A 26645-nucleotide genomic window follows, 5' to 3' on the forward strand; every position below is an offset into this window, starting at 1 on the left:
CTCAACATAAAACCAATGTCACCTTACAATGACTGATTTTGAGTTTCAGTGTTTCAAAGTAAAATATCATACAGAACAAAACTACAATGTACCATTTGTAATTCAGTAATATGAGAGCATTGGTCAGGGGCCTGATTACTTTTGCAAGACACTGTATTTGTGTCCACTTATGTTTGCTAGCATAGCTGTTTTTTATACTTTCTTGCACCTTATGCTAATTAGTTGTAGTTCCTTTCTTGACTCTTTCCTGTTTTTTTTTTGTGGCTCTTGTTGTTCATATTGTTGTTAACATTAGTTGTTGTTGTTGCGTCATATATGTGATACTGTATTTTTACCACTCCGGCTTCTCTTGGGAGGGAGGGCAAGATGCAAGTATGAATAATAAATTAGCATTTGTTGAGCACAGAAGTAGACGTGTGCAAAAGACTATGCCATGCCAGTGTAGTTTAAGGCATCTACTAACACACAAGAACGTTCATCAAAAGATTTCAGTATTAGAACTTACAGTGTTGTTGTTGTTGTTGTTTTAAAAAAAAGGTTTGACAAGATTTTAATAAGAGAAATCTTGTTTTGTTTACTGCCTGCACAATGTCTATGTGCCTTCGTATATATGTTTTTGTAATAAACTGTCTCTGGGACTAACCCTTCCAGCAGAAACACTCTCATTATTTATTGTTATTAAATACATATTTATTGTTTCATGGGGGAAAGTACATACATTAAATGTTCGCATCTGTATGAAACACATACCTCTGATAAAAAGAATCTACTTAGTTTAATTGCAAAAATATTTATTGATAACACCAGTTGCTTCTGCTTGACTAGAACCATAGCATCAAAAGGGATAGGCAAGTTCCCTTTCAATATTTTTTATTTTTATATGTATATTAAATTCTTTGTTATTTGACATTCCAAAGAAGTTGTCTAGTGTTATCTCATTCTTTAAGAATGCTCTGCTTATCATCTGTAAGGTCATAAAAGTGAAAATCCTGCTTGGAGTTAAGAGTCACCATTGAACAATTTTGCCATTTCTTTTTGTTGATTGGTGCTTTTAGTTGATGTATGCTATGTATCGATATATTTGTTCCTTCAATGAAAGGTAAAAGCTGATGTAAAACCATAGTAATCTCCTTGCACTGATGATCAAACTTGGTAACTCATTCACTGCTTATACTGGAATATATGTAAGTGAACACTTAATTGTTCCCCTAAATGTTATTGTCTTTTTCTTCATTGCAATCGAAGTTGTTAAGCCTTGCTATTTTATTATCTAATTTCCTGGTGACATAAAAGAACTATAACCTAAATGACTGTGGTAATGATGGTTCATACACTGAATTCTGAATGATCAGGAAGAACCTAATGGACAGTTTCAGTTCAGCATTATTTGTACTCAGCGTAATGGTTCTCTTGTTGCCTATTTTTGCTAGTGGTAAACAACTGGTCATTCCTCTTGGGTACTGATACAAGCTAGGCATGTTCTGATACTAGTTCTTTCCTCTGTTCAACTTGCACTTGAGAAGAGAACTACCAGTGGTACTGCTACCTCTGAATTTCCTTAAGGTTAACAGTTGTGGATGAATTTTGAAAGATTCCTAGTATTCTGTTTCAGGGATAATATACTGTCATAACTTTTTGATTCACTGGATAATGGAGAAGCTCAGCTTCTCACAGAACAAGTTCTCACAAACTAATTCAGTATCTCTCTTAGCTGGTTCAAGCATGCATGTTTTTAATCATCTGGGGCTCCTTCTGGGAGGAAGTACAGGATAGAAATAAATAAATAAAATAATAAATCATTTGAGGATTGCAGCATCACGTGAAGGCTTGCTTGTGTGCATGAATGAGACTCTACAGCAGATGCCGGCAACTCTTTTCAGCCCAAGATCTGCACTTCCTCATGTAAATTTCCATCAGCTGCATGCCAGTTGTGGGCAGGGTCAGAGGCAAAAGTGGGTAGAGCAACACATGGGATTCTTATCTTTGCACAGTAGACTATAGTCCAGCCATGCTCAAGTCAGAGGTTTCTACACACACACACACACACACCACACACATATATCTGTCTAGGCAAGCCAGCTCCATTATCAGCGTTCATTAATACATTTCATCCAAGCAAAAGTGCTCAAGGAGGGTGCAGAGCAGGGCTAGTGAGGGTTGTGGAGTCCTGCAAAACAGAGGAGCCTGGAGGGTTGCATTCTAGCTTCAGGACTTCGGTACCCCACCCCTGGGCTACAGAGAGAACTTTCATGTGATCTGATGCCACTTCAAATACATTGTTTTTCAGTGGACTCTGTTCACACAATCTGTTGTGTTAATTCTCCATCTCAGTCATTTCTGGCAACAGCTCAGCTAGTCTAATTTCTAGTCAGAAGGATAAACGAGTTTCCTAGCATACATTGCTTGAAATAACTTTGAAAGTCATCCACGTGGTATCTCTGTGCTGATAAATTATATAAAGCCAAATCAAATATTTGGTCCCTCCTCTTTCATATTTCATATCTCTGGCTGAGATCCCAGCATGGTTAATTTATGGCTGTGGCGGACTGTGTTTTAACTTCCAGTGAAGCATTCCAACTTCCAATCTAAACTGAACATTTCCAGAAGACTGGGTTTGAAGGTGAACACAAATGAAAGGCCTTTGACATGTTTTTCCCCCTAATTGTTTGTTTAGTGTTAGAAATGAGCCAACAGTGTGATGTGGCTGCAAAAAAGGCAAATGCTATATTAGGCTGCATTAACAGAAGTATAGTTTCCAAATTGTGTGAAGTATTAGTTCCCCTCTATTCAGCACTGGTTAGGCCTCATCTTGAATACTGCATCCAGTTCTGGTCTCCACACTTCAAGAAGGATGCAGACAAACTGGGACAGGTTCAGAGGAGGGCAACAAGGATGATCAGGGGACTGGAAATAAAGCCCTATGAGGAGAGACTGAAAGAACTAGGCATGTTTAGCCTGGAGAAGAGAAGACTGAGGGGAGATATGATAGCACTCTTCAAGTACATGAAAGGTTGTCACATAGAGGAGGGCCGGGATCTCTTCTCGATCATCCCAGAGTGCAGGACACGGAATAGTGGGCTCAAGTTGCAGGAAGCCAGATTTCGACTGGACATCAGGAAAAACGTCCTAACTGTTGGAGCCATATGACAATGGAACCAATTACCTAGAGAGGTAGTGGGTGCTCCAACACTGGAGGCATTCAAGAGGCAGCTGGACAGCCATCTGTCAGGAATGCTTTGATTTGGATTCCTGCATTGAGCAGGGGGTTGGACTTGATGGCCTTATAGGCCCCTTCCAACTCTACTATTCTATCATTCTAAATATAATCATTTTTTATGGCCTGGTTACCTTTGCTACCAAGAAATTAAGAATTGTGATTCAGAATTTTAATATATTCTGAGATGCACAGCTAGCAAGAAGTTGTATTTTGTTTGTAAACTATAACCAGGTGGTACTGCATAGTCACTGAGAAAAATATTCCTGTGTTATGATGTCTGACAAAGTACTTTGCAGCAGCACTGAAAAGAGCCCCCTTAAATGCATCTAAGAACTTGTGTTTGCCTGGTGCTGGTTTCCCCTTTCTTGGCAGTAAAAATAAAACAACTAACTTTTTGCTGCTGTTTTATGACACCCAGAATCCACTGCCTGAGGTGGTTGCCTGAGTGGATTCTGGCCGTGTTTCTTACAGAATTCGCTGGACTATGGCAATAGTCAGTTTTAAAATCTCACATTTAACAGTTGGTTAGGGAAAGTGTGTGACTTTATCTTTATGGCCAAACTGACATTCTAGTTAAAGGTACAAGAAAAAAAGAAATCAATAGAGTAACCTCTTCATACAGAAAGTATTTTTTCTCACAGTGCATAGTTAAATTCCAGAATTTGCTCCTGCACAAGTGATAGCCACCAACTTGGATTGCTTTAAAAGAGGATTAGAAAAATTCATGGAGAAAGAAGGCATCTAACCCTAAGAACTCTTAGAGGTAATATGCTTCTGAATGCCGGTTACTGGAAACTGCAGGAGGGGAAAGTGCCGCTGGACTCAGTTGGGCTTCCCATAGGCATCTGGTTGGCCATTGTGAGAACAAGATCCAGCAGGCCCTTCTTATGTTCTTATAACTTTATATCAAACTGGAGATCTTTTATTGAATATTGTAGAAGAAACACATTCCTTCCTCAGTCAAAGGGAGACCTTGAAGCATTTTAATGTGGGAGTATAATATAAATTCTCCATAAAAAAAAAATGCATCCCAGGAAAATATAGTGAGTGATATACAATTGTGGCAGCCATTCCATTAGCAGGAGCCTCATTCTTAGCATAGTGCAACATCCATAAATGATGTTGCAGAATTCCTAGTATAATCCCCATATTACTATGACAGTTAAGCCTGTGCACTACCACTTACCTCAGCTCTCAAACTTATCCTTGTTTCTTACCTTTTTTGTCTTGTTTGGTTTTGTATGCATCTATGCATCTTTGTATCGTTAGTTGGTATTAATAAACACCACCACAACCGCAAAATATCTCACAGCTGAAAGTGTAAACTTAGTACTTTTGTGCTAGCGTGTTGTGCATCCCCGCTCTAGGATGCACATCTTAACGTGGTGAGAGGGTTTGAGAGTGTCAAAGAAGCTGAGAGCAGTGCTGTCAGGAGTCTAGACTCCTAGCAGGGGTACCCAAAGCGGAATGATTAAAGCTGAGACACCAAACTAAGATGCATCCAGACTCAGAGGAAGGCAATGGTAAACCACCTCTGAATACCTTTTACCATGAAAACCCTATGAGCAGAGTATCCAAAATGCAACACGAGATAGTGCTGGAAGATGAGACACACATACCCCAGGTCAGATGGGACTCATTGAGTTACTGGGAAGAACAACAGACAAGTACGAGTAGCACTGTGACTAATGATGCAACTGCCGAAAGGAAGCCCAGAGGCTGAAGCACACAGATGCGAAAGGAGTCAGAAGTTGTTCAACATACACAATAAGAACATGGAATGTGAGAAGCATGAACCAGGGAAAGTTAGAAATTGTCAAGCAAGAAATGGAACATATCAATATTGCAATACTTGGCGTGAGTGAATTAAAATGGACACTTTCAATCAGGCAACTACAAAATATTTTATGAAGGAAATGAGAAATTAAGAAGAAACGAGGTTGCTCTAATAGTAAGAAGTGATGTAGCAAAAGCAATTAGGAGCTATAACGCAAGGTCTGAGCGAGTGATATCAATGAGGAGACCCATATGGTTCCCATTAGACAGTCCAAAGACAAGGGCTGTAACTACACTGGCCTTTGTCTAATGCAAATGGTTAACAGATTGGACCTAGTAATATTAAATGGGGATGTAGAAGGTGACATTAATGGCGAATTCACATTCCTTTCAGGGTTGGGAGCCTCCACAATGGATTGTTTCATTTTATTTGATCTACTAAACCTAGTGTCTTGTTGTAAGGTGGGCAAGCGTATGGAGAGTGAGCATTTACCTATGGTTCTATCCTTGAAACTCGGATCTCAAAACATTCACGCAGATTATGACCTGTTGCTAAACTCTGAGGCAGGGTCAAAAACCACATGTGTAAAGTGGTCAAATACAATAGGGCACACTTTAACAGAGTGGTTGTACACAGAAGACAGCCTATACCATTGTGAAGCTACGCTAACAGCAGACTCTCCAAGAGCAGTGATAATTTTGTTCCAGGAACTGATTTCCTCCTTACATAATTGCTTAAAAGCTAAAATTCTGACAAGATTAAATATTAGCAAATCCAAACACTGGTTCAATCATGAATGCATTGATATGAAAAATCCCTAATTGAGAAATATCAATCATACAGGGATCCAAATCTGTCAGCACTATCTCCTGAATGGTTCCAGTTAAAGAGGAGATACAAGGCTTTAATTAAAGTAAAAAAGAAGCAGGCCACAAGGGAGGCTTGGCAAAGCTTAATTAAAGCGACAAGAGCACACGACACCACAACTTTTTGGAGTGTGGTTGCGAGGGGCTACCCGAAAACAACAATTAACATGGACAGCTATATTCCAGTGACTTCCTGGGAATTGTATTTTAGCACAATCTACGCAACAGGACCAAGCTGTCACCAGTCATTAAAGGTAGACATAAGCAGTTTCCCTGAGTGGCCGCCGATCACCTCCCATGAAGTCAGAAGCCTTATTTCTAAACTGAAAGCTGGTAAAGCACCAGGGAGTGATAATATTCCATCAGAACTCCTTAAGTTAAATTTAGAGTGGTGGGCCCCTATCCTAGCATCATTATTTACATGTATTGATCATACAGCATGTGTTCCAGAGGACTGGGGGCTTGCCATCATTATTCCAATATACGAGAAAGGAAAAAGGTCCGATCCTTCTAATTACAGACTGATTAGCTTGCTAAGTATAATTAGCAAACTATATGCTTCTCATTTGCACGAGAAACTACTAAACTGGCTAGAGCAGGAAAATATACTCTGTGATGAGCAGGACGGTTTTAGTTGTTTTTTTTTTCAATTAATTTTTATTCCAATTTTCAAAACCAAAACAATACAAAAGAAAACAACACAAATCAATAACTAGTACAATACAAAAGGAAAGAAAAAAATATATATATATATAAAAAGAAAGAATATTGACTTCCGATTTGTCATAGTTCAGCTATAAATCTATAATATATAACAAACCTATCTCTTAATAGATCATAAAATCACCTTCCTCCAACGGTTATCTTAGTTGGTTTCAAATCTCATTAACATCATATCATTTTAATCTTCCACAAAAAGTCAAAGAGAAGTTTCCAATCCTTGAGATATATGTCAATCAATTTTTTTTCTAAATAAACATGCCAATTAATCCAACTCATCAAATCTACTAAGTCCAGTAATTTTAAATCGCTCTTCTGTCATTATCCATATTGGGTCCATCTTCCATCTTTACGCACCCAAAAATCTTGCTGTCATAGTCATATAATAAAAGTCTGATAGGAATTTCCTCCATCACAGATGTTTTCTTACCATCAAATCCAAACGTATCACTGAAGTGTTGTTGCAAAGCCGCATCTCTGTTCCTCTTTTCCACATGATACACTAGTACATCTCTTGAAGGTTTTTCCATTGACACAAAACAGGGATTAATTCTGTTAACTTTCTCCATTTCAAGTTCCATCAAATCCTTCCAGTCCAAGAATTTTCTTGAACCGATAATATCTTTATCTCCAATCTCTTCAATTCCTTCAAGGACAGCGCTGAATTCCAAACTATAATATTTGTCTCCAGGATCCATCACAGCCAGAAAATCCAAATCTTTTTTCATGTCCATAATTAAGCCAATCTCCATAGTTTGAACCTTGCCTTTAATTTCTCTTCCATCCTTTTTTTGTTTTCCAGATCTATCTTTATTCTCCTTTCTCATAGAATCCTGAGTTTCTTTCAGCTCCTGTCTCATTTCGTGAAATTCAATTCTCCACGCTTGTCTATTATTTCTCAGTTCTTGTTTTATTGAGTTAATCCCATTCATTATTTTCTGAAACATGTCTAGAGATAAAGTCCCTTCTTGTACATCCATGATCTTCTTAATTGTCATTCTTAAAACCAAAGGAACAAAACTCCTTCAATTTTCAATGTCCCAAACAGAGAGCAGCTTATTTCTTTAACCAGTTACAAAGGAGTTAATCTTTCCAGCAAACTAACGTCACACGCTAGACAGCCCTTATCTCTTATCTGCCCAGAAGTGTAAGAACGGCTTTAGTTCACAGCGTCGAAATAGCTAGTAGCAGAGAGAATGAGCAGATTCGTCAAAAAGAAAAAAAAAAGTAGATCAAGAAAAATAGTCCCAGTCTTATCTCTTTCAATCAGAAATCTCTCATCCGTTTAATCTTTAGAATGCTATTTTCCATGTCAGCTTTTTGCAATAAAAAAAAAGATACGCTATTTATATTTTCTTCCCCCTTAGTTCCGTGAATAAAAAAAGGAAAGTCTTACCTCACCTAGGTTATCTCAATTGCTGTTACTTTGACAAATCTCTTTAGCTGTATAGATAAGAAAATGATGAATGTAGACAGGAGGATGTTTGCCTGTTAATCCGTATAAAAAAACGGGTCACTTATCCAGCTGAGCTAGCATAAAAATCCTCGCTCTGTCTGAGCTGCTGGAAGACAGACAATTCTGACGAATTCCAGACTCCAACAATCAAAACAAAGCTATGTAGGAAATCTCACGTTTCTTCTTTAACCGGAAGAAATTATTCCCAGTCAGAAAAGAGCCTTCTGACTGAATTTAAACTGGAAAAGTTTCATCCAAGACGAGAGCTCGTCTCAGAGGCTGCACAGGCGTAGGGATCCTCCTGGGAAGTCTGATGAGCAGGACGGTTTTAGGACAGGTTGCTCCACAATTGATCAAGGACTTGTTCATCGACATCTTATGGAAAAGTATTTCCTATCAACGAAGGAGGGGCTTCACACAGCTTTTATTGACTTTAAATCTGCGTTTGATTCAATTTCAAGAGACAAACTATGGGAAAGATTCGAGGCTACGAACATCGATAGGAGGCTCCTTATATTAATGTGTAGTCTCTATGAAAACACACGCTTGAAGGTTAAATGTGATCGTGTTGGTCACTTGGCAGGTCCCATTCCCACTTTTAATGGAGTGAAACAGGGATGCATTTTAGCTCCTACATTGTATAACTTTTATATTAATTCATTGATTGAAACCCTAGCAAAAGTAAATTCACATCCTCCCAAGATGGCAAATAGACCTGTGTCAATCTTTCTCTATGCAGATGATGCGGTACTTCTATCCTTGTCATGATGCCTTTTAAGTGCTTTAGCCTCATATTGCAAAGAAGAATGAGTGACAACTAACTATGACAAATCTAAGGTCATAATTTTTAATAGGAGGAGGAATAGGCATTGATGGCAGATTAATGACCATCATATTGAGCAGGTTACCTTCTATAGATACAGGCATACCCCGCTTAACGTCGCTTCACCTAATGTCACCTCGCTATAATGTACATGCTCCATACATCCCCATACCCCGCTTAACGTCCGCGTGCTTTGCAATAACGTACACTTTTTTGGCATGACGCCACTGCCATCTAGTGGTGATTGCGTGCAGTACAAGTGAAGACAATTGCTTCACTTAACGTTTATTTTCGCTTTAAGTATACTCTCCTGTCCCATTGCGAACGTTAAAGCGGGGTATGCCTGTATTTAGGTGTAACCTTTCATTCAACAGGCTCATGGAAAGTTCAAATAAAAAATGCCATTGCGAATGCCCAGAGAAGTACAAATCTCTGTTGAGGCTCACACATTGATATATAAGATACACTTCTGGCTAAAACTAATGTTCTTCCCAGTGGGTTTAGCTCCTTTGACTCTGGTAGATACTTTCCAATCTAGATGGAAAAGAGAATTGTCAATGAAGTTGTCGTGTTTGGGGTTTTCTATCCCCACTATTATGGCACTAGGCTATGTTCAAGCAAAATAGGCTGTCTCCCAGTGAATCATGGACATTGATTTACAAACCCATTTGAGCTTGGCTGCACTCTATTCTAACTATGGAGATTGTGCGAGAAAATTTGTTGTTATGTGCCTCCAAGTCGACTACGACTTATGGTGACCCTATGAATCAGCGACCTCCAAGAGCATCTGTCATGAACCACCCTGTTCAGATCTTGTAAGTTCAGGTCTGTGGCTTCCTTTATGGAATCACTCCATCTCTTGTTTGGCCTTCCTCTTTTTCTACTCCCTGCTGTTTTCCCCAGCATGATTGTCTTTTCTAGTGAATCATGGCTTCTCATGATGTGTCCAAAGTATGATAACCTCAGTTTCATCATTTTAGCTTCTAGTGACAGTTCTGGTTTAATTTGTTCTAACACCCAATTCTTTGTCTTTTTCGCAGTCCATGGTATGCGCAAAGCTCTCCTCCAGCACCACATTTCAAATGAGTTGATTATTCTCTTATCCGCCTTTTTCACTGTCCAACTTTCACTTCCATACATAGAGATCGGGAATACCATGGTCTGAATGATCCTGACTTTAGTGTTCAGTGATACATCTTTGCATTTGAGGACCTTTTCTAGTTCTCTCACAGCTGCCCCACCCAGTCCTAGCCTTCTTCTGATTTCTTGACTATTGTCTTTTGGTTAATGACTGTGCCGAGGTATTGATAATCCCTGACAAGTTCAATGTCCTCATTGTCAACTTTAAAGTTACATAAATCTTCTGTTGTCATTACTTTAGTCTTTTTGACATTCAGCTGTAGTCCTGCTTTTGTGCTTTCCTCTTTAACTTTCATCAGTATTCGTTTCAAATCATTACTGGTTTCTGCTAAGAGTATGGTATGCTGTGGCACCCCCATTTCTTTTAAAGCATTCCATAGTTTTTCATGATCTACACAGTCAAAGGCTTTGCTGTAGTCTATAAAGCACAGGGTGATTTTCTTCTGAAATTCCTTGCTCCGTTCCATTATCCAACGTATGCTTGCAATATGATCTCTGATGCCTCTTCCCTTTCTGAATCCAGCTTGGACATCTGGCATTTCTCGCTCCATATATGGTAAGAGCCTTTGTTGTAGAATCTTGAGCATTACTTTACCTGCATGGGATATTAAGGCAATAGTTCGGTAATTACTGCATTCTCTGGGATCCCCTTTCTTTTGAAGTGGGATATATATTGACCGCTTCCAGTCTGTGGGCCATTGTTTAGTTTTCCATATTTCTTGACAAATTTTTGTCAAAATTTGGACAGATTCAGTCTCAGTAGCTTGTAGCAACTCTATTGGTATGCCATCTATTCCTGGTGATTTGTTTCTTCCAAGAATTTTAAGAGCAGCTTTCACCTCACATTCTAAAATTTCTGGTTCATCATATAGTTCTTCCATGAATGAATCTGTCATCCTTGCATCTCTTCTATAGAGTTTTTCAGTGTATTGCTTCCATCTTCCTTTTATTTCATCTCGGTCAGTCAGTGTGTTCCCCTGTTGATGATTCAACATCCCTGTTCATGGTTTAAATTTCCCTTTCAGTTCTCTAATATTTTGGAATAGGGCTCTTGTTCTTCCCATTTTGTTGTCCTTTTCTATTTCTATACAATAACTATTGTAATAGTTTTCTTTGTCCCTACGTACTAGTCGTTGTATAGTTGTATAGAGAAAGTTTATGACAACAAATTATATGATAAATCTGTCAACTCCTAAACACAGAAAAGCTTTCATGCTTGCTAGACTTAATGTCTTACCTTCTGTGCTTTTAGAAGGTAGATTTACAAGGTTCCAGTACAGGAGCGCTTTTGCCCCTGTGATACGGGAAGCGTGGAAACTCTTGCACATGTATTGTTGTATTGTCCGTTTTATTGAGACTCCCGATTCGATCTTATTAATCCAATTCTCCAAAAAAATCCCAGGGAAGTCTGACGCATTTTATTTAGAATATTTACTCTCTGATAGGAACCAGCAGGTGACAGCCAAGGTGGCAAGATGTGGTGCTTCGGCTGTTACCTGCAGGAGAGTGATGATGGCAAATAACAATAATAGTTAATCTTGGGTGGGCCACTGATGCCTTAATTCAACACCATTAGTACCATATTATCTCAGGCTTCTGCCCTTGTTTCCTCCTCTGTATAATACTGATATGTTTTATTGTTTTACTGTTTTTACATTTTATAGTGCTGGTCATTGACCGTAATAAATGATGATTGATTGACTGATATCAATGAGACTTTACAGGAAACCTATCAACATAACCATCATACAATATGTTCCAATGGCAAACACAGAAGAAGAGGAAATGGAGAGATTTTATGCAATCATGGGGGACTGGAATGCTAAAGTAGGGAACAGAGAAGAACTAGAAATTGTGGGGAAATGGGGCTTTTTCTGTGAAGCCGATAATTTGCTTCTTGCAAACTCATTTTTTGAGCAACCAAAAAGATGATTGTACACGTGGATATCACCAAATGGTCAATATAGGAATCAAATTGATTATATAATTGGTAGCAGAAGATGGAGGAGTTCCATACTCCCTGCAAAAACAAGACCAGGAGCAGACTGTGATACAGATCATGAACTGGTAATATCGAAAATCAAGGTAAAGCTAAAGAACAACAACAAAGCAATCATAATGCCAAAATACAATTTAAATAACATCCTTGAAGAATTTAAAGATCAAATAAGGAACAGATTTGAGGCTTTAAACCTAGCTGACAAAGAACCAGAAGACCTATGGATTGAAGTCAGAGACACTATCAGGGAAGAATGCAAAAAGTCAATACCTCTAACTAAAAAGAAAGACCTCAATGGATGATTGATGAAACTCTTAAAATGGTTAAAGAGAGAAGAAAAGAAAAGCAAAAGGAGAGAGAAACACAGTTAGAAACCTAAATGCAATAATACAGCGACTAGTACATAGGGGCAAACTATTCCAAAAGAGAACTACTACAAAAATTATCGTACAGAAATAGAAGAGGATAATAAAAAGGTAGAACAAGAGCCCTATTTCAAAAGATTAGAGAAATCAAAATTCAAACCAAGAGTAGGACTGGAAGTGTTCAGCATATATCCCAATTCCAAAGAAAAAGGATCCAAGGGAATGCAGTAATTATCGAACTATTGCCTTAATATCACATGCAAGTAAAGTAATGCTTAAGATTCTACAACAAAGGCACTTACCATATATGGAGCGAGAAATGCCAGATGTCCAAGCTGGATTTAGAAAAGAAGGAGGTACCAGAGATCATATCACAAACCTACACTGGATAATGGAACGGACCGAGGAATTTCAGAAGGAAATCACCCTGTGATTTATAGATTACAGCAAAGTCTTTGATTGTGTAGATCATGAAAAACTATGGAATGCTTAAAAGAAATGGGGGTGCCACAGCATCTGATTGTTCTGATGCACAACCTATACTCTGGACAAGAGGCTACTGACAGGACAATATGGAGTAACCGATAGGTTCCCAGTCGGAAAGGGTGTGAGACAGGGTATATTTTATCACCCTATTTGTTTAATCTATATGTAGAAAACCTATCATACAGAAAGCAGGATTAGACCAAGATGAAGGAGGTCTAAAAATAATTTAAGATATGCAGATGATACCATACTACTAGCAGAAACAGTAACAATCTGAAACAAATCCAGATAAAAGTTAAAGAGGAAAGCACAAAAGCAGGACTACAGCTGAACTTCAAGAAGACTAAAGCAATGGCAACAGAACATTTCTGTAACTTTAAAGTTGATAATGAGGACATCGAACTTGTCAAGGATTATCAATACCTTGGCGCAGTCCTTAACCAAAATGGAGACAATAGTCAAGAAATCAGAAGAAGGCTAGGAATGGGGAGAGCAGCTATGAGAGAACTAGAAAAGGTCCTCAAATGCAAAGATGTATCACTGAACACCAAAGTCAGGATCATTCAGACAATGGTATTCCTGATCTCTATGTATGAATGTGAAAGTTGGACAGTGAAGAAAGTGGATAAGAGAAAAATAAACTCATTTCAAATATGGTGTTGGAGGACAGCTTTGCAGATACCATGGACTGCGAAAAAGACAAATAATTGGATGTTAAAACAAATTAAACCAGAACTATCATTAGAAGCTGAAATGATTAAACTCTATCATACTTTGGACACACAATGAGAAGACATGACTCACTAGAAAATACAATAATGCTGGCAAAAACAGAAGAAAAAGAGGAAGACCAAACAACAGCTGGATTGATTCCATAAAGAAAGCCACAGACCTGAACTTACAAAAACAGGATGGTTTACATCAGATGCTACTGGCGGTCACTGATTCATAGGGAGGGTTGATTTGATATAAACCAAATTGATTTAAATCATAATTTAACTTGCTTCTCTGAAGGAGTCAATTTTAATGATTTAAATCACAGTTTAAATCACTAGTGAGGAAAATTCTATTTAATCATACTTTTTAGTAGAAGTAGAAAAAGCCCACCCTTCATCTATTGATTTGTGACTGCCACCCAGTTGCAAATATCCCCTTTTGAGGTAAGGTGATTGAGAGGGTTGTGGTGCAGCTATTGCAAGTACTCTTGAATGAAACAGATTGTCGTGACCCATTTCAATCTGGGTCCAGGCCTGGTTATGGGACTGAATCAGCCTTGGTCATCCTCATGGATGACCTTTATCGGGAGAAGGATAGGGGGAATGCGACCCTGTTATTCTTACTTGATCTCTTGGCAGCTTTTGATACCATTGACCATGGTATCCTTCTGAGCCGACATAGTGAGATGAGTATCAGAGGCACTGTTTTACAGTGGTTCCAATCCTATCTCCAAGATTGTTTTCAGAGAAGAGCATTGGGTGATTGTCTTTTCTCCCGCTGGCAGTTGTGCTGTGTGGTGCTGCAGGATATGATCTTGTCCCCCATGCTGTTTAATATCTATATGAAGCCCTTGGGAGCGAGGTTGAGGCAAGGTGTCAGCAGTACGCTGATGATACTCAGCTCTGTTTCTCTGTAACATCTGAATTGGGAGAGGCTGTGCAAGCCCTGGACTGGTGCCTGGACTCGCTGGTGGGCTGAATGAGGGCCAATAAACTGACTCTCAATTCTAGCAAGATGGAGGCACTGTGGATTGGTGGTTTCTGAGTTCAGATAATTGGTCAGTTGCCTCCTTTGGATGGGGTCGTACTCCCTCTGAAAGAACAGGTCCGTAGTCTGTAGGTCCTACTGGATTGATCTTTGTTGCTAGAGGCCCAGGTGACCTCAGTGACTAGGAGTGCCTTTTACCTCTCTCAGCTAGTAAGACAGCTGCGGCCATTTCCGGACCGGGATTGCCTGACCACTGTTTTCCATGCACTGGTAGTCTCCAGGCTGGATTACTGTATAATGCGCTCTATGTGGGGCTGCCTTTGAGGTTGGTCTGGAAACTACAGCTGGTGCAAATTGCAGCAGTGCTACTGCTCACTAAGGCAAGTTATCGCCAACATGTCACCCTGCTGCTGAAAGAATTGCACTGGCTGCCTCTTAGCTACCCGGCTAAGTTCAAGGTTCTAGTGTTTGTCTACAAAGCCCTATACAGCTTGGGACTAGGAAATCTGAAAGATCGTCTTACCCCTTATATACCCAATCGATCATTATGCTCTGCAGATGAAGGCCTCCTGCAGATACCATCTTACCAGGAGGTTTGTTCCGCGCAACATAGGAAGCGGACCTTTAGTGTAGTGGCATCTTCCCTTTGGTGTTCCCTCCCATTAAATATTAGATAGGTGCCCTTTCTGTTATCTTTTTGGCACCTACTGAAGACCTTCCTCTTTCAACAAGCCTTTTAAGCAGAGACCGTAACACAGTCTGCATCTGTGCTGGAATTGTTTATAAAGCTTTTTAAAAGCTTTTTCAAAAAGATGTTTTTAAAGATGTTTTGTGTTAATATGTTTTTAAATGTGTATTGTTTTAATATATTTTAAAGTCTGTTTTTATGATGTTTTAGAGTGTTTTTGTTTTCTGCCCTGGGCTTCTACTGGGGGGAAGGGAGGGATATCATTTTAATAAACAAACAATATTGTTTACTATAACAATATTCAGAGATGTAGGTTTTATTAGAAGGTAGGTATTCATAGGGTCACCATAAGTCATAATCGACTCGAAGGCACATAACAACAAAGGTATACACTAAGCAATTATTCTGAATTGTTTTCAGATTATTACCCCATTTTTGATGAAAATTAATTTGGTCATTTTAGTACTCAAGCTCCAACTGTTCAATTAATCATTATATTTTTGTCATGATGTGCCAGAATCACCACTACCAAACAGGCTTTTAAATTGTACTAATAAGATTGTTTATTCTTCTGGTTTTCTTTTTCAACAAATAACAACATTAATGAACTATTTCAGTTTTTAGATAAATGTAAATTTAGACAATTTCAATCAAATCAACATGAGAAACTTACAATATTGCGTGGTTGAGATAACTTAGTCTTCTTTTTTACCGTTGTCTTTCTTGTTCATTGTCTGAAATGAAATAAAAGCTTTCCTGCTTTTTCAGTTCCCAACATATTTCTCAATTTAGAATGAATTAGTCCAAGGGAAGAAAAAAATCTCTCTACACCTGCAGAAGAGGCTGCTGCTGTTAAGAGCTGGATTATCACTTCAGTGGTCTCCTCCTTGTTCAGATCTATTTCATTTCACCAATTCTCTATTCATTGACCATCTCATCTTTGCACTTAGAGAAAGGCAAGGCCTTGAGAGAGAGAGTGCACATGTGCACTTCATGTATACCACCTGCAGAATAGGACTGATCAGGTTACCTTCCATCTCCATTAATTGCTGTTAATATAGAATATAATTAAAAAGGTAAAGGTGTCCCCGCACTTGTAGTGCGAGTCATTTCCGACTCTTAGGGTGATGTCTTGCGACTTTTACTAGGCAGACCGTATATATGGGGTGGGATTGCCAGTTGCCTCCCAGGTCTTTCTTTACCCCCCCAGCATATGCCGGGTACTCATTTTACCGACCACGGATGGATGGAAGGCTGAGTGGACATCGACCCCTTTTACCGGAGTTTTGACTTCCTCCTTCCGTTGGAATCGAACTCCGGCCATGAGCAGAGCTTCAGCTGCGTTACTGCCGCTTACCACTCTGCGCCACAGAGAATCTAGAATATAATTAGAAGTTGTATAAATAGTATTCATGATGACTTGACCTAGGCTCTTTTTTTTTTACTAATTGTTTTAAGAAAATTTTGAAATATGGTTTAAAATTTAAAAATCCATTTAAAAAAAAAAAAAGTAATTGATTTTTATCAGCCCTGTGTTCAGGCCTTTGTATATTAGCACAAGAGCCTTGAACCTGGCCTTGGAACATTTGGGCTCCTTCCTATAAATATTCAGTTGCAAATACTGAAGGGAACAAAATCCTGTATCACAGTTGCTCATAATTTTGCTAATGTTGTCAGTTCTCTTCTCTCAGTACAGTTCTAGTTGCCTTTCCTGATTAACTTATGTGATAGTTCTTTTATTTTATTTTACAGGACAAAATGCTTCTGGTGAACAGCCAGTAAAGCACAATGACCACACTCTGGGTGAAGCTGTAGGTCAGCTGGCAGTGGTATTATGCATGCAGGTTAGTAAGTCTATGCATTACCTTTTTGGATCTTGAAACACAGAAAGCAGAACAGAAGATAGTCCATGAATGCAGGCTCACAATTGAGATTCCTTCCTGTGCTGTGATTTAATCAATATGCACATGTGCTGGTGGGCATTAGTATTCTATACGGAAAAATCTGTGAACTGAAAAAAGTGGCATGATGTGCATGTGCAATTATAACATTAATTGTAGAAATAAGAAGGCTGATGAAGCACCAACAGAACACAGAAAATGTACCCATCTCTAATTAGGTCTTTCCCACAAGAAAATCCCCTCATTCATGCCCCAAAGTTGATGAAAAGAGGAAATGGTCTTAAGAAACAAATTATGAGGCTGAAACTGTATACTGCGACTGTTTTAGAGTCCTAATTTTTCTTTTTGTCATTTTCTGAAAGAACTTGGTAAAGATCAGTGAGCGATGGATACGGGCCCAGCAGTATAAGAACTGGAATCTCCGTTGCTTGAAACTGCAGCCCCTTTCACCCGTTCCCAGGTATTATTTGTTTGTTTTTATTTCTAAGATTTATACCCCAATGGGGCTTACAACCTAGATAAAAAATGAATATTACAAAAGAAATAAGAGTTAAAAACTAAAGCAACGCCAAACTATTTGTAGTGGCAGGGTGCAAAGATAGGAACCACAAGGCACTGCTTTCAAACAAGTGGTTGAAGCCATGACTCAAAAGAGTTTGGACTTTTATTTTTTAAAGATGTTTGCCAGTACTATTTCTTATTAAATAGCCATTCTGGTTTGTTTATTTTATTAAATAGTTCCATTTTTATCCAGCTGTTCCTCCAAGAAGCTCAGGATGGCATTCATGAGTATCACCTCTGTGGTGGGATGAAGCCACCCTCCTGACACCAGCATTGTTGCAGCTTACTGGGTTGGGGCTGAGGTGAGGTGGTACCAAGAAGGGCCATGCAAACAGACCAGCGGGAGCACTAGATTGGAGAGCCATGCAGCCCTCAGCCCTGCTGCCACTTGCCCCATCCTGTCCAGATAAGCTGCAGCTCTGCCCCATCACCCAGGCCTCTGAAGGCATTCATGGTTCATTCTGCAGAGTTTGAAATCCTAGTTCAGACAGGGGTTCACAAGGTGACCTTAGTTAAGTTATTATTGGTTAGCCCTTGTTTTTAATTGCTAAGTGGTGCTGTTTTTGTGACTCTTGTGAATGAGATGCAGATAATAAAACCTGTTGGCCATTAAAAGTGCCCTATGACTGAGAACAGCTCTCAGCATAGATAAAGGAGCGGCTGCTTTGCAATAAACTATCACAGGAGAAAGTTTAAGACTGGAACCGAGACCATGCCAACCAAAAAGTATATTATCCAAAGGTTTGCTTCTTTATTTAGACCCGTAGTTTTAAAGCATGGGATAGGTCAACAATAGTGATGGCTGACCCAGTTGCTAGATTTCTCCCATATTGTCCTGTTCTGACCATAAGTAGGAGTCCGGAGGATACAAGGGATGTCTGAGGAAAGTTTAACCAAGCTGGATTGCAAGAATTTGCCCAAACAAGGATCAACTTTGTATGCCACAGAACGATGGGGGCCACACAGTTGGTTCAGCGTCTCCATGAAGTTAGTGGGATTCCAAAGAGGATGTATAGTTTGAGGCTCAAAGACTCGGCTCATGCAATTCCCTCTCCCATCAAACTATGAAGGGGCAGTTTCTTGAGTAAAAGATCCCATGGGGTGATTTTTATTTATTTTTAAATATAATGTACATTTTGTCCTTCTATTTCAATAACAAAGTGCAGGGTGGCTTAGAAGGAAATTAAAATTACAATTGAAAAAATGAAAATGAATAAAAGCAAATGCTAAAACATAAACCTCTTGCATAGGTAAGCAGTCTACTAAAACCTTTTAAAGCTTGAGGATCCAAAGGCTGCCAGAAAAGAAATGCCTTTAATGACCTGATGAAATATCAAGAAAGATGAGGAGGCCAACTGGATCCCCCAGCACAGGGAGTTCCACAATCTGGACGTAGTCATAGAAAAAATCCTCTCTCCATCTCAAACAATCACCACTGTCAGAATGCAGAGAAAAGCCTCCTTTGCACACCTATACAAGAGGAGAAAATGGGCTCAGAAGGCATGTGTCTAAGGTACAGTTCTGTCTCTCTTTCAGCCCATTTGCCAGCCTTGTGAACTTTAGGCTTGGTTAGACCACACCATGGTCCCAGTCCAGCTTACCTTGTCCCCTTCTAGCTATTTATATTTTAAAAATTATAAAATGCATGAATAGCATGTCGAGTTCGCTATTGAGGAACCAGGGGAGAAGAATGCTCAAATAAATAAATAAATAAATAAAATTTTATTTTTAGGCCGCCTATCTGGCCGAATGAACGGCCACTCTAGACGGCGTACATAATTAAAAATACAACATATAATGCAGTTTTTCCAGTGCACCTTGGTCATCTAGCACTCACCTGGTTTGAATCCTTTTGAAGGTCCTGGTATACACACTGAAGGGATTCAGTGTTGGAAGGTTAATTATTATGATTCCATCTATTGCTACCTGTCCGGCTGTTAGCTGCACATGGTGTTTTCATATGAGACATTGTATAGCAGCAGCTTATACTGGGGGCAGGCAGGATGCAAATAACTGCTGTAAGTGAAGAAGACCTGAGATGATTTTATAGCAGAGATGGAAAAGAATCTGGTGATTTTTTGAAGTTTTTGTCTGCACACCAGTATTTACATTTAGAATATTCCAAGACCTTATAGAGATCAAAGATTGTGTTTTATTCTTTTAGACAAGCAAAACTGTTCTTTATATCCATGCCATGTGCAGCAGATATGATTCATATATTGTCCTAACTGCAATATATTCTCTGTGAAGGTTTACATGAATCCAATATCCTTGCCTTGGTTCCTTTTTGCATTTCATCTTTCTCTTACCCTCTCCCCTTCTTTCTTGGTTTGACTTTGTACCTGCCCAACTGTACTACCTAACAGGGGAGCAGCAGCACACTGTGTATAAGCATCTCTGTCTCTCAAGCGCAATTATATGAATCCCTGGGCTTCCCTTTATATAGATATCAAGCAGCCAAAAGAGTTATGTCTTTGGAAATGCAAAAGCATTGCACAATGTTGGAGCTTTTTTAAAGTGTAGATCAAATTATATATATCTGACACCCTTCCCCACCCTCCACCACATAATGGCTCATTCCCTCCCTCCCTCCCTCCCTCACACATACACACACAGAGTATAACAAGACAGATATAATGAAAGACATATAGGAACATAGGAAGCTGCCTTATACTAAATCAGACCAATGGTCTATCTACCTTAGTATTGTCTACGTTGACTGCCAGTGGTTCCAGACAGGAGTCTTTCCCGGTCCTATCCAGAGATACCAGAGACTGAAGCCTGGACATTTTTGCATGCCAAGCATATGTTCTATTATTGAGCCCTTCCTTTTAGTTCTTCCCATCTCCACATACTAATACATTTTCAGTATTTCAATATTAATATTTTAGTTACCTATTTTACTGCAGTTATATGCACACTTAGCTGGGAGTGAGCCCCATGTGGTTTATTTCTGAACAGACGTGCATGGGATTGCAGTGTAAGTTTGGAAAGAACGAAAGGACTGTGATATGCCTACAGTAACTCTTTTGTTGTCGGTTTATTTTATTTTATTTTTGCTGCTGTCTGCCTCCTTGCTTTTGACCACCTAAGCTGAGAGAGATCTCATGGCTCCAATTTGTTTTCCTTTGCAGTGATATTGAGATCTCCCGAGGACAGAGTCCAAAAGCTATTGATGTCCTTGCCAGGGAGATAGGATTGCTTGCAGATGAAATTGAAATCTATGGTCAAACCAAAGCCAAAGTATGTCTGTCCCTGCTGGAAAGGTTAAAAGATCAGCCAGATGGAAAATACGTGCTGGTTGCGGGGTAAGAAGTATTTTGTTTCATTTTTCTCATTTAACTCTCCCTTACATAACACAAATGCAACTTGCACTTTAATTTATTTAATGGAATATTTCTTCAAGATTAAAGTCCATAGCCCTGAAAAATCTATCCCTTCCTTGTACTTGTTTATATTTGTTTTTAAGAAATGGCTGGGGTGGGGTGGGGACATGACTGCTCAATAAAAGATAAAAATGAATGTTCTCCCTCTATTTTTGAAGCAGTGATTTCTTTCACTTAACAAAATGACCTTCCTGCTGTGACTGCAGAAATTAAGCATGTTTTTATGCAAGGTAGACCTGATCACACTGCTTAAAATGACTTTCTGCAGCTATGTAACTTTTCTTGATTCTTCAGCTCAGAAATATTTTCAGAGAGTAGGAATTTCTTCTGTGACTACCCTTTGCCTGTGTATCATAAAACAATTTTAATGGAGGTGTCATGACAGTTATTAGTCTTGGTCGATAGTTTTTACTGCATAACAATCAGGAAACCTAAGTAAAATTCCTGGGGGTTTCAATGTAGGCATGTCTCCAGAAAAGCTTATCCTACTCTCTGACAAATCTGTTCCTATTATTACATAGCAACATACATAGGAAGCTGACTTAAACAAAATCAGACCATTGGTCCATCTAGCTTCACACTGTCTACACTGAGTGGCAGTTGCTCTGTAGGGTTTCAAGTGGGAAGTCTTTCCTAAGCCGTACCTGGAGATGCCGGGGATTGAACCTGGAACCTTTTGCATGCAAAGCTGAACCATGACCGTTATTTTGAAATATTTATGTATCACCTTATTTTGAAAGGTTTATGAGTCACCATTCTCCTGCTGCTTGTATGCATTTATTTCCATGCAACATGGGCTGCCAGTTTATTTCAATATTATAAAATCATCACTGCACCTATGGCACATTCCCCAGTAAAAAAAGCAGATCTGGAAGCTCTTGTGCACAGCTATGCATGTGTTCCTTTGAACTGCCATATACAGTATGTACCAAATATGGACTAGGAAGATAAACTGTAATTCTAGAGAATGAAAAGGAAAGAATGTTCAGGAAATGCCTGGTTTTGCTGGTACACCTTCTCTTCTTGAAAGTGTGGCACTTGGCTGAGCTTGAGGTTGCTTCTCCTGACCAAGCTGCTCTGTGTGGCATCTGCTCTTCACAGCGAACCATTTTTTTTGGGGGGGGGGTCAGCTTGCAGCACAGATGGGTCCTCACTGCAGGTTTGCCTCGATATGTTTTTCGCTCCTACCCAAAACACAACAGCAGGTGCACTTACTTATAAGTAAGGAAGATACCTTGTTAAAGCAGATTAATGGTACAGGCTAAGTGGCATGGAAAGACCAGATACAGTCCAGGGTTAGCTGGAATAAGTCTGGTCTAGGTGCAAGGGCCAATGTTCACAAGTCCAAGATCAGTAACAGGAATTTCAGGTCTGCACAGAAGCTGAGAACTTGTTCTAACAAGTTTCCCTGCTGACCCACCAAGCTTTTAAGCAGAGGCGGAGATGCCCATCTATTCATGAGAATCCCTGCTCATGCAGGAATTTGTGGCCTGAAGATGGGTGCTATGTCTAGAGCAGCGTTACCCAACCTTTTTCGACCCAGCTCCCCTTTGCAAAATCTTTTTGTGCCCAACGCCCCCCTCAGATTAAGTATATGCCAATGCTTCCTATTCTTCCCTTAAAATATGAGTAATGCATAAAAGGTATTTTCAATTATTATTACTGATCGTTTTTATCATGCCTTTTTATTGCACTTAGATTACACATTGAATTCTTAGTATGATTTATTAATATACATACATAGTTATAGTTATAGAAAAGTAAATAAAATGAGATTTATTATAAAATACTAGTGTGATCCTTGAGCTTGATGAGTTTTGGCTAACTTCACAATATCTGGAGTATACTTGGATAGTAATAGTCTTACACTGTGTTACTTAACAACAAACTCATTCAGTTTACCGGCATTGTTTCGTCAAACAAGTTCATTTAAACATCACAGAAACAACGGGTAGCGAGTGTGTCCCATTCCTGAAGAAAACCAGCGAATAACTGTCTGCGTCACCCGTTTGCACACGGCACTCATCCATTGGAAGAATGCGCCCTCCACCAACTTATCAAACACTCTCTCATGATTGGTTCCAACATCCCTCAAGACAGCATCAGAACATTACCTAGTGCTGGGGCGTGACTAATATCCCCATTCCTTGATATGACACTGGCCGCTATTCAGAATTTCTTTACTAAAGAGCACACACTATTTATAGTGTTATTTCCATGAATTGAGACTATTAAATACATTCTTACTGGGGACAAAACAGTTTAAAAATTAATGATTTGTGTATTAAATAAAATTAAACTTAAATGCTTCAACTGTCGCATCAGACCGCCAAATGTCAACGCCCCCCTAATGAACCCAAACACCCCCCTAAAGTTTGTAGTCATGCCAACGCCCCCCTGAAAGGCTCTACCGCCCCCCAGGGGGGCTCTACCGCCCACATTGGGAATCACTGGTCTAGAGGGATGCATATCTTCTTTTCTTCCTGGGAGACAATGCTGGATCCACGTCCACCTCTGAATCCTCTCGCTCTGTCGCATCAGACTGCAGCCCGGAGCTTTCCCTATCTCCCAGCGGGGATGTGGCCTGTGCAATCTCTTACAGCCTCCTCTCCTACATGGGTGGAGGAGAGGAAGCCCCTGGGCTCCTGCTTCAACAGCAGAACTGGGCACGCCCAGAGGCAAGGGGGCTGCTCTTTCAACCAGGTTCTCTCTTGTCTCATCTGCCTCGCCCTCCTATTCCTGTCACTGCTGGTCTGAATCAGAGTACTCAGAGGGGATTATGACCCCATACTGCAGCAAATCACCACTAGAAATGTGTGGTAATGGATAGTAAACTGGGAAACCTTTGGGTCAAGCACCAAAAAGGTGTGCTTTGTTGCCTTTCTCATTTAATTCCCTCTGTCAGTTCCCTCTGCTGATATTCAATTTTGCCTATATTAAAAATATATTAAATTCTACCAATATTAAAAATTGATGAACCATTTTGTGGGGGAGTAGAAGGCACAGAGCTTAAAGTAATAATGGTTATTGCTTCTGAAAATGTCCTAAGTAACTGATAAGCCCTTTGCAAATATACATCAGCACAGGGCTTATTTTATGTTCAGTAATTCTGGGGATTAGCAGCAGATACTACACAGTCCTGTTTTCAGACTTAGTGCAGTATGCGAGATGGTGTACCCTTTTTACAAGCTTCTCCTTTTTCCATTTTAAGCCATGGATCCTCCTATCCTGTCTCACTGCTCTGAATTACGACTGTTCTGTTAAGTGACTTTAAGTACATTGGGATGTATCCAGTTGTATCGATCTGCTGATGGAATGCTCTGTCATTCAATGGAGGCTTCCATGAGTCAAAAGTGGGGGGAGGTGATTTGCACAAATTCCCCCTTTCTCCTGTGCTGTATGAAGAAGTTCTTTTGTGTGAGCTGAATCTTCCAACATTCAGCTTCATTGGATGGCCCCAGGTTCTAGTAGTCTGAGGAGAAAAACATATTCCTATTTGCTTTCTCCATGCCATATATAATATTCTTCTCTGTTGAACTGAATAATTTGATATCATCAGCAAACTTGGCTACCTCTGTAGGAGGACCTCTCCTTTTATTCCATGACTGCTTACTCAGGAGCCTTTGGTGAGGAACATTTTGTCAAAAGCTTTTTGAAAATCTAAGTACAGCATGTCAACTGGATCACCTCTGTATGCTTGTTGACACTTTGAAGACAGATTACATTACAGCATAATCTGATATGAAAAGGGTGCACACTGCAAACCAAAGGACTTTTCCAGGATGTTTGTTAGTGTTTTGCATCTCACACACATTGATTTCTTATATTTCTACCACCGCTAGGGCAAGTGACTGCAACATGGGAATGATTTATTTTGCATTTTTTTTAAATTATAGGGATAGGGGAGAGAGTCTTCTAGGCTTCACTTTTAAAAAACTGAATTTTTTTAGGGTGCTGACTATATAAATTGTAAAAGAATAGCTAACAAAGGCTAAGTTTAGCTCCCTTGTTCATTTTTAAAGAGGACTTCTTTCAGATTAGCTCTGTGTTTTGAACCAAAGGAAAACTGAGAGGAATTCAACTTATTGCCATGTTCTCCTTTGAAGTATCCTAACAGATTCAGAATTCAACATTGACTTGTTTATAATCCTCTTTCCTTATATGAAGATGTCACCTGTTAACTGACAAGATGAGAGAATGTCCTTAACGTTTGAAAGTTTTTTTCTTATGTATTATTATAATCAGCTACAGTAAACCACATGTGTTTTTTCATAAAGAGCAGCTAGAGATTGGAGCCATTGCGTCAGCTGACAATGCCAGACAGGATTCAGTAGAAACAATTATATGTTAGAACCATGCAGTGGTGATCAAGGAGAAAAAAGGGCTTTTTCTTTATAACTGTTCAGAATAGAGTGGCCTGTGCTCTCAGTGTGTGCCGGAAGTATCAGAACATTCAAATAATTACTCACAAAAAGGCAGGTCTTCTCACTGACCAGGTCCAGTGGGTTTTCAGGTAGCTCTCGCAGACCATGCAGTTTCTTTGTTTGATCAAATTGTGGAATAAGACTAGATGTTCTTCTGTGTGACGACTGCTGAAAATAGCAAGCCCATGTCTAGCTTCCACCTCTGTCATGTCTGTAATGTCTATTAAGACTTACCTATCCTTATACCGTGATGCTCTGTGTTTTCCTACTCAAGTATCAGCAGAAAGAGAGATTTCTGGACATGCTGCCACAGAAAACACATTTGCTTTATTACATCTTCCATTTGGGACATTGGTGATGATGGTTCACAGACTGAATCCACAATATCTCCGAGATCCCAGGTTCAAAATCGGTTGTAGGCTGGACTACTGACAAATGACATTTTTCTCAGTACTGGATAGACTGGGAAAGAATGTCTGTCAGTCTTCCTGGCACCTGTGATCATAGTGAAGAGCATTATGCCTTTGAGAGCTTGTATTCTGTTCCAGATTCAGAGAGAAGAGACAGCACATTCTTCCATAGCAACTGCGGGGGCAAAATACTCATTTTTTTTAAAAAAAAGATGATAATCTATAAGACAAATATTTCAGACTGCAACTCTCATCAGAAGTGAGTGTAGCATACAGAGGACAGCTGGACCTTTTGCTTAGTTTCTATAGCTGAGGAAAATATGTTTCTAATTAGAGGTGGATTTCTAGCTAGAGTCTTCAGGAGGTCATGCTATAGGAGTTACCCCTTTTGGCTAGCATATGCATGAATGCTTATATGTCCTTGGGAATGAAAATGTAATCCTTAATGTCACATTCCTTAAACAAACTACTTATTTCACTGCAAGTACCAAAGTATCACAGATTTAAACAGTTAAGTATAGCATATCTTGGCAAGCTTTTCCCTTAGAAATTGAGTGGGAGTGATGTGAATGAAAACGTAATCTTGTTTTGTTTCATTTTGTTTTTAACTTGGAATATTTTCTGGCTGATGAAAGAAACGTCCCAAATGAATTGTATGACTGCTTTCAAAATCTTTCTAGGGTAACACATGGTCGTTCATCATACTTTAACTTTAGGTGTGT

At 39.4% G+C, this 26645-nt stretch overlaps 1 protein-coding gene across 5 annotated transcripts in view; it reads left to right on the top strand.

The window, feature by feature from the left end:
• Positions 1–26645, top strand: part of MTHFD1L (methylenetetrahydrofolate dehydrogenase (NADP+ dependent) 1 like) — a 202261-nt gene that overhangs the window by 26055 nt on the left and 149561 nt on the right. For all 5 annotated transcript variants that reach the window (XM_061624125.1, XM_061624126.1, XM_061624124.1 and 2 more), the window contains exons 9-11: positions 16994–17085; positions 17505–17602; positions 20838–21011. In XM_061624125.1, the coding sequence (XP_061480109.1) occupies positions 16994–17085; positions 17505–17602; positions 20838–21011 (364 nt within the window). The remainder of the gene's footprint in view (positions 1–16993; positions 17086–17504; positions 17603–20837; positions 21012–26645) is intronic.

Source organism: Rhineura floridana, chromosome 4 (genome assembly GCF_030035675.1).
Source record: "Rhineura floridana isolate rRhiFlo1 chromosome 4, rRhiFlo1.hap2, whole genome shotgun sequence".
NCBI classification, from domain to species: Eukaryota; Metazoa; Chordata; class Lepidosauria; order Squamata; family Rhineuridae; genus Rhineura; species Rhineura floridana.